Here is a 9,980-nt window from a genome sequence, read left to right as displayed (position 1 = left end):
CAATTATTTATTTCAATTTTTTTGGATTAAAGCATTCGAAGATTCCGATTTACATTTGGCCAAATTAAGGTACTAGATCAAGCGCTTGGGTATAGAAATCATTTGCAATCCAAGAAACTGAAAAGAATAATTTGTATACAAAAAAATGTAAAACAATGATCCTAAACATATACAAAGCTTCATAAAACAAAAACCAATCAATTGTACATTATAATCCTTTTCCTCTTATCAAACAAAAACAACCCTTAAACTCATTTTGTGCAGCTAATTCAGATATATCAATTGCTTCCAACATCAAAACCACCTCTTGCATTTCTGGTCTCTTTTTAGGGTTTACATCCCAACATTTCTTCATTATATCAGCCAAAGCACCAGGGCAAGACTTTGGTATTTCAGGCCTTCTACCTTTGTAAACATCAGGAGAAGTTTTAGAAAGTGGAATTTGTTCAGGATATGGCATCGAACAACTATATATTTCCCACAAACAAATTCCAAAACTATAAACATCACATTTATGATCATATGGTAAACAAGCTAAAACCTCAGGAGCCATATATCCCATTGTACCATTTTGACCTGTCATATCAATAGGACAAGTAGCTTCAACTCTAGAAACTCCAAAATCTATTATTTTCACTCTTCCTTCTTTATCAAGTAGTAAATTCTCAGTCTTCACATCTCTATGTGCAATTTTTTTTGAGTGAAGATAACTCAACCCTTTTGCAATATCTAACCCTAGTTGAATTACACAACGTAGAGGTAATTTCTTGACTTGGTTTTTAATAAGGTAGGATTTGAGTGTACCTTTAGGAACAAATTCTACCACAATGCAATATCCATCTTTCGTTGAACGACGACGTTGGCAATTTTCTGATTTGAGTTTAATTTCGGGCACGTTATTTTTTGAAGCTCCGATTAACTTAGCAATATTTGGGTGATTTAACTTGTACCATATTGAAACTTCTTGTGTAAAAGCCTTTGTTACTATAGCCTTTCTATCTTCATCTCTCAAATCAAGTATTTTAACTGCAACTTCTTTTCCATTGTAAACTCCTTTGTAAACTGATCCATATGCTCCTTGACCAATAAGACTCTCGACCTTGATATTTTTGCAGTCAAATTCCCATTCTTCTTTTTTGATAACTTGGACTTTTGGTTCTTCACTTTCACAGCACTTAGGGTTGCTAAATACTCGTTCTAAATGTTTCTGAAGTTGCTCGTCCATTCTTCTTAAATCAATCTCTGCTCTAATACTTGTTTTCGCCATCTTTGAACACAAAATGGTATAACCAAAAAATAATTGTTTGGTTGAAGAACAGAAAGAAGAAAACCTTTCTAGGGTTTTTATGTTAACTCCTATTTATAATAAGTTAACAATACCCTATTTATAATAGTACGAAACCTATTTTGACTAGAAATAGAAAATCCTAATTAAACATGGATTAAATAAGTTACAAATACTAAATCCTAAATAATTTTGGTTTCCTAGTACAACTTTCATTAGTTTTTCAATAGTTTATAATTTGGAATTACAACAAAACCTAATTGAACAACACGGACAAGAAGGTTGTTGGAATTTAAATTCAAAACACTATGTTTACTTATGATATTTTCTCATTAAACTATTTCCTAATTAGAAACTACTAGAGGTATAGTAAAGTGTAATTATTAGTAGGATCCAAGTTGATAGAGACACCCCAAATGGGCCATGCAAATAGCATCCAATATTATTATTGACTAGATTGCCAGCAAAACTTTGAAAAAAGATGAAATCTTCCACTACTGACCGAATGAATTTAATATATTGTCCATTTTCTACTAAACATATTATAAATCACGGTAATGTCTGAATGATTAACCCCATTATTTTGAGTAGCGTATAAAAAACAAACATTTGTTTTATGTTTTGTGGCCACACATGGTGAGCGTTTGTTTGTATAAGCCTTTTGAACTTCTCAAAAAGTTTTGCGAAAACTATACAGTACAGTCTGCTATAAAAAATAATAGCCAACAAAATATATATTTGATACATAATCAATATAGAGTTTTTGTGTATTAGCTAGTAAATATAATTATTTTTGACCAACCAGCTAAATATGTAAACTATCCATCAACAAGCAAAAACCAGTCAACCTGGATCAAAGATGAGGTAGTACTCTTCCTCACCCTGATTCTAAAATTTGTCCTCCCTATCTCATCATTCTTCACCGAGGATATAATCTGCCTTGGGTAATATATACCGAGGTATGAATTTTGTAATATATATACAGGGTATATACAAAAGCTACTGGGTTTCCGGGAACCCACATGTAATAGGCTGGATCCGCCACTAATTCCTTTAATCATTTGAATCACAAGGAGAGAGTCTGACTCTATTGTTAACCTGTTGAAATCATGATCTAAACACCATTTCAAACCAGTTTTGATTGATTGAGCTTCAGCAGAGTTGTTCGAACAACAACCAAGATACACATAGAATGCCATAATCATATGAGCAAGATAATCCCTCAGGATCCCTCCATCTCCTGCGTTACTAGGGTTCCCTTTGCTACACCCATCAACATTTAATTTGAGATTCCCTATTGCAGATTTTTTTCAGCTCACGTGTATAATATTTAATTGGGGCTTGATTCTGTCTACCTTATGCATTATCTTTGGGAATGGAGAGACAAATTAAAGATAGATGGGGAAATTGAGTAGAAAGCAACAACTGCATCATGGTGGTAATCTGATCAATGACTCGGTAATAAAGCCTTTAATACCTTCATATTTATAAGTACATCTATATTTCTAGATTTTCCAACAGATAATATAAGGGAGGTATTGCAATATTATTTTATGTACTTTGTTCTGCGGTTGGATGAGTCACCATTTGATAAATTTGGCCATGATGCCTCGAGTAGAACAAGTAGACAAACCAAATCACACGCATCTTCGAAGTATTTCCAGACTTTGATGGCAAGATTCCCCTAGCTCACAGAATAAATGATTAGTAATTTCAATATTGTAAATGATGCAGCAATAGCATCTTGATGGCCCATGTACATTAAATCTGGCCAGAGAATCATCAGTAGCAAATTTACCATTAAATAATCTGAGTACATGGGAAGGAAACTTTGAATGGTAGTTTACAGTGCTAGATCTTAGAAAGAGTAATGGAAGAACCTCTTGATTTCTAAATATTTCCCAAGCTGATTTACTAGTGAAAGATCCAGAAGGATTAGCAAGCCAGATAGGCCGATCGATCATTCTCTTCTGGTGAAATCTTAATGGAATGAATATGAGATACCATATGAGAGGGGAGGGTATCGATCATGAAGTTTATCCTGCATCCATTGGTTGTGGGAGATAAAATCAGCCACTTTTGTCTTTTTGGACTTGTTTTCGTGTTGGACTAACTTAACAAGAGCATCTTTGTTAGTCCAGTTATCCCACCAAAATGAGAGGTTACCTTTCCCCACTTTTCACAAAATATGATCTTCACAATCCTTCTTGATGTCCATTAGCCTTCTCCAAATATGTGACAGAGAATAGCTTTTTTTCCTAGCAACTGGATGATATCTTTTGCAATATTTAGCTTCCAAGAAGAGGGTGAGAAAAGATTTTTGAGGTGAAAGAAAAACTTATCCAAATTCTTTTCTTTTCTATATTACAAATTTCTTTCTCATGTTTTTTTAATTCTATATATAGTAAGTATTTAAAAAGCGTATTACTTTCCCTACAATACTAATCTATGTCTCAAACTTGTTTACCTGAAAAATGGTACAATTGAATTTGTTCGTGATTTCTACACAAGTGAATTAATTTGATCCAAAAAGTAACGAAATAACTGATAAAATATAAAATACTTAGCCTTAGAATGTAAATGGAATGGCAGAGCTGATGATTCCGGAAACAAGGTTCTCGGGCACAACAATGATAAAATCAAAAGCGAGAGAATAAAATTGTATTAAAATACTGTATAGAATGTAGTATATGTTAGCCAAAAAATTCGTGTCTCTTACAATGATAACTGAGCTCTCTATTTATAGCTATGTCTAGGGAATGAAGTCCTAGGATCATTTCCTTCTTTAATATCAATTATGAGGGCCATTGGTGAAGATGTAACGTTAGACATAAATGTTAAATTTTTTGTAACGGGCCATCATCCTTAATGCTGCAAAATATTCCGTATTAAATGTTACCGGGCGCAAAGTATTTAATACTCCTTTTATGATCGTTATTCTTTTCGGTGACAAGCGGAATAGTTATGTTTGGTGGCCATCTCCATCTTGTGTTTCACGTGTCCTTCCTTTAAGCGACCACGTGTCATGTCGTATTTTTTCCTATACAGATAGTCTTCCTGCTTTTCGGTGACATAACTTTGTGTTACCGGGAAGTTGGTAGAAATACTCTTTTTGCGGGAATTACTATAATTCCTTTTGAAGGCCATTGACGGTTGATTAGACGCATGTCTCTCCGAATTTAATGCCCCGAACACGTGTCTTCCCATGATTTAGCATGCCTTTTGCCGAATATCGAGGTAATCATAAACATGAATTTAGCCACAAAAATTTTAGTTATACGCATCATTCTTCTCTTATGTACTTCATAGTCTCTCAAACTTCTAATTTGCATCTTTATTTCCCAACTTTCCTCTGATCTTCTTCGAACCAGAAATTTTCCTTCCTTTTATTCAATGACTTTCTCTTCAAAACTTGCTAGTTCTTCAAAGGGCAAGAACAAAACCAAGGATTCCTTTCCTCCAAAGGTGGGTTCCATCATCCCAAGAAGGCTTAGTACTTCAAAGGATTTTAAAGAGAAACTTCCTACTGTTAACCCTCGCACATGGGCTGTTAGTAGGTACCCTTCTTCTATTCACCCTTCCAGTATTCATGCTGTGAACGAGGACTGCCGCTGTCATGAGCTGGACATCATTGCTCCTGACCTATCAGAGCGAGTGACCCTTCCTAGGGAAGGGTTTACATATTTTTTTCACGTATCCCTTTACTTTAGGTGCGTTTTCTTTGAGCGGAGAGCTTGATTAAGTGATTGTGGAGTTTTGCCTTCGCTACCAAGTGTGTTTGGTATAGGTAAGTCCTTTAGTGTGGAGGACGGTCGTCTGTCTTCGACGCTTGTGCCAGGAAACTGGAGAGGAGCTAACCTTAGCTCATATGATGAATCTCTATTCCCCCAAAATCTTCTGCGGGGGAATGATAAACCTTTACAAACGTGGCCAACATGCTTTATTGTCTAGCATAGACTACGACAATGACCGTGGCTGGGTGGAACGTTCGTTGCAGTTTCCACCAGTGACATTATTCCGATAACGACTTCATCCTTTCCGGTTGCTTGGAACTGCTCTCGTAAGTTCCCTTTAATACACTCTTCCCTACTAAATATTCTTTCATGCTTGTATTGATCCTTCAATCTTCATTTGTTTCAGCAACTCAATGGATCCCACTGATGGTAGAGGGCTTGGACCGGTGGGTTCAGAAGATCTTGGACATCACATTGCCCGAAAATCGTTTGCGGAAAGAGATGTCCATTAAATACATGTGAAAGGCCAAAAATCATGGTAACTTTAACTTATCTTGTTTCCACTTTTTGTATATGGAGAACTTGGTTGAACCCTTCTCATTTGTTCACAAAATTAGGTCTACCTGCGGGCTCAGTTGATGTCCTCGAGGAGGATGTTTTGGCTGACCCTGCTGATGCGGCGAGGCTGCTTCAGGAGGCACTTACTCGAACAGGCATCTCCGGGCCATCTTCGGGCGCAAACATTTCTTCGCGGAGTCCCCGGACAGAGAACAAACAAGCAAAAAGAAGACATTCCTCTGCGGCCGGGGAAAAGAATAAGAGGGAAAATATTGATGCCCCCGAGTCATCTTCGGTGGCGATAGTGACTGGTCCTCATTCCGGACCGGTCATAGACACTGTGATGATCGACGATGATGGAGAAACTAGTGATGAAGGAGCTTATTTACATAGAAGGATACGATCCTCATCATCTCAACATGATGCTTGACTTGTTGAGACAATTGCAACAGCTGAAGATAACGTCTCAGCACTTTAGGGAGAATTTGATTTGGTAGATAATGCCAATTCCCGCTCTCGAGCCCCAATTGCTGTAACCAGCACTGTAAGGCTGAGTACTATGTCCATGCCGTCTTTGGTTGGAGAGCATTAAATAACCAGCAATGCATTTGATGCAGCTTCTTCTCACTCTTTGTCACGACCCCAAATTCCCTCCGTAGGATGTCGTGATGGCACCTAGTCTCTAAGACTAGGTAAGCCTATCAATGCGGAATAATAATAAATATCTGAAATAAATAAACTACAATTCAAACAATTTCAACTCCCAAAATCCGGTAGAAATAAGTCACAAGCTTCTAAGAATTTATTCTCAATATCTCTATATGTCAAGGTCTAAATAAAATATAAGGAAGCAACATAAAATGATAGAAGGGGACTCCGGAGTCTGCGGACGCTGGCAGATATACCTCGAAGTCTCCGTGCGCAAGTAACTCACTGACGTCTAGGCTGGTAAAATATACCTGGATCTGCACAAAAAGATGTGCAGAAGCGTAGTATGAGTACACCACAGCGGTACCCAGTAAGTGCCAAGCCTAACCTCGGTAGAGTAGTGACGAGGTCAGGTGAGGCCCTACTGAAATATAATAATGACATGGTAAAATATTTATCAATGTAGTAAAATAAAATGACATTGGAAATGAATCAAATAGTATGTCACATCTAATGACATCAAATAATTACAAATAATATCTCGTGGAATCAAAACAGAATTTCCTTCAACTTTATGAAAATCACAACAATTAATCGAAAGCAACTATGGCCATAAATCAATATCAACAAGGGCACTCCCGAGGTACCGCCTCGTAGTCCCAAATCATAAATAAATTCACAATATCTCATTTTCTTATATAACCGCGGGAGCCTTCATAACTTATTTAAAGAAAATATTTTTTCCGAAATAGCATCCCGCGTTTTAGCCACCCTTATCACACCACATGACTTCTAGTAATCACCCCTACTAGCCACGCGTATCAAGCCACCCTTATCTCACCGCATGCGTTTCAACACCCAGACCTTATACCACCGCATGCGCATCAATATCACAATATATCACAATTTGCACCTCAAGTGCTCAAATAATTTAACTTGCCAAAAATAATTCAACAACAATATTTTTTCACAATAAAGAGCTCATGGCTCATGCCAAAATAAATCATCAATAATAGTTTTCCACAATAAAGAGCTCACGGCTTATGTCAAAATAATTCAACAATAATATTTTTCCACAATAAAGAGCTCACGGATCATGCCAAAATAAATCATCAATAATAGTTTTCCACAATAAAGAGCTCACGGCTCATGTCAAAATAATTCATCAATAATATTTTTCCATAATAAAGAGCTCACGGCTCATGTCAAAATAATTCAACAATAATATTTTTCCACAATAAAGAGCTCACGGCTCCTTCACAATGAGTATAAAAATATTTAGGAGTAAATAATTTAGGAAAATAATATTTCAAAATCTTTACTACGTTGCTTCAATATCAAGTTTAAAAATGTCAAATACTTCATATTAATAATATTTAATTTTAAAAAAATCAACCTTCAAATAATGCACAGAATAAAAGAAACCAAGTTTCAACTAAACAGGTAAAACAATTAGTAAGAAAAGATCAAACAAATTTGAAGTATATATCTCAGATCAATGATGAAGAATATAACAAGATAAAATAATTTAATAAATGCGCAACAATGATCTACACAATTTAAAAATATAATCTTTCATAATTTAGTCCGTGTACACACTCGTCACCTCGTGCACACGATTTTCAACACATTTCAATAATCACATCAATACCAATCCTAGGAGAATTTTTCACCACACAAGGTTAGACAAGTCACTTACCTCGACTTGCTCCAATTTAACCAAGTATTATGCTTTTTCCTCGATTTTCCGACTCCGATCGACTCGTATCTAGTCATAATTAATTCGATACAGTCAACAAAAATTATAGTAATCAATTTCATAAGAAAATATTACATTTTCATTAAAATCCGAAATTAGCTCAAAATTTGCCCGTGGGGCCCACATCTCGGAATCCGGCGAAACTTATAAAATCCGATAACCCATTCAATTACGAGTCCACCCATACCAATTTTACCAAAATCCGATAACAACTCGACCTCCAAATCTTAAATTTTCGTTTTTGGAAGATTTTGCAAAAATCTTGATTTTTCTTCCATAAATTCACGGATTCATGATGTAAATGAGTATGGAATCATGAAATATAATCAATATAGGATAAGGAACACTTACCCCAATATTTTCCCGTGAAAATCGCCCAAAAATTGCCCAACAACCGGGCTCCAAAAATCCGAAACGAAATGATTGAAATGAGTATTTTTGGTCCTTAAGTTTCTGCCAATCCGTCACTAAAAGTCCATTTTTCGTCCCTAAAAGTCTACCAGAAATAGCTCTACCAGTCTTACTTCAATTGATCATAACTTTATGTACAAATATACAAATGATAAACGGTTTAACTTTCTGGAAACTAGAATCCACCGACTACAACTTTCGTGTTTTGCAATTATTCTTATTCCTTATGCATTGCGAGATATAAGCCCCCAAAGTCGGCTGCATGCATCAGAATTTCTGGCGAAACTGCTCTACCAGCCTTCATTCAATCCGTCATAACTTTCTGTACAAATGTCCACATAATACATAGTTTAACTTTCTGGAACTTATAATCATACGACTACAACTTTCATGTTTTGCACATTTTCTGATTCCTTATGAATTGTGAGATATAAGCTTCCAAAGTTGGCTCCACGCACGGAATTTCTGCAACAGAAATTTCCAGCACTCTTTGTCCGAAATCCATTCCGTTTACCTTCCGAAATCCACCCGAGACCCTCGGGACCTTAATCAATTATTCCAACATGTCCCAAAATACCATACGAACTTAGTCGAGCCTTCAAACTACATCAAACAACAGCAAAACGACGAATCGCACCTCAAATCAAAATCAATGAACTTTGGACTTTTAAATACTATATCTTGTGTCGAAACACATCAAATCAATTCGGAATGACTTCAAATTTTGCACACAAGTCATAAATGACATAACTGAGTTATGAAAATTTTCAGAATCGGATTTCGACCCCGATATCAAAAAGTCAACCCCTCGGTCAAACTTCCCAAAAATTCAACTTTCGGCATTTCAAGCCTAATTCTACTACGGACTTCCAAATAAAATTTCGATCACGTTCCTAAGTCCAAAATTATCATACGGAGCTGTTGGAATCATCAAAATTCTATTCCGGGATCGTTTGCACATAATTTGACATCCGATCACTATTTAAACTTAAACTTTTAATTTTTCATCAAAATTCCATATCTCGGGCTAGGGACCTCAGAATTTGATTCCAGGCATACGCCTAAGTCCCAAATCACGATACAGACCTACCAAAATTGTCAAAACACTGATCCGGGTCTGTTTGCTAAAAATATTGACCAAAGTCAACTCAGTTGAGTTTTAAAGCTCTAATTCACATTTTAATTCATTTTTCACCTGAAAACTTTCTGAAAAATTTTTACGGACTGCACACTCAAGTCGAGTAATGGTAAATAGTGCTTAGATCACATAATTAATCATTAAATTTAAAGATGATATTTTGGGTCATCACATTCTCCACCTCTAAAACAAACGTTCGTCCTCGAACGGAGTTAGAAAAAGTACCTAAGCTGGTGAATAAGTGTGGATAACATATGCGCATATCATGCTCGGTCTCCCAAGTCGCCTCCTCGACCGGATGACCCCTCCACTGAACCTTCCCGGAAGCAGTGTTCTTTGACCTCAGCTTTCGAACATGCCTATCCAAAATAGCCATTGGTTCCTCAACATAAGATAGATTCTTGTCCAACTGAACTGAACTGAAGTCTAGCACATGAGACGGATCCC

General features: G+C 36.3%; 1 protein-coding gene across 1 annotated transcript; it reads right to left on the bottom strand.

Moving 5' to 3' along the window:
- Positions 1–208: 208 nt before the first annotated feature.
- Positions 209–1,251, bottom strand: LOC107793604 (serine/threonine-protein kinase 54-like). The gene has a single exon (XM_075229010.1). It carries the CDS (start codon positions 1,223–1,225, stop codon positions 209–211), a length of 1,017 nt encoding a protein of 338 aa, XP_075085111.1. The 5' UTR covers positions 1,226–1,251.
- Between the last annotated feature and the right edge of the window lie 8,729 nt (positions 1,252–9,980).

This window comes from Nicotiana tabacum, chromosome 13 (assembly GCF_000715075.1).
Source record: "Nicotiana tabacum cultivar K326 chromosome 13, ASM71507v2, whole genome shotgun sequence".
NCBI lineage: Eukaryota > Viridiplantae > Streptophyta > Magnoliopsida > Solanales > Solanaceae > Nicotiana > Nicotiana tabacum.
This window is presented reverse-complemented; position numbering and strand designations above follow the sequence as displayed.

Excerpts from the sequence above, each read along its gene's own strand:
- LOC107793604 (XM_075229010.1), bottom strand. The coding sequence starts at position 1,225 with ATGGACGAGCAACTTCAGAAACATTTAGAACGAGTATTTAGCAACCCT.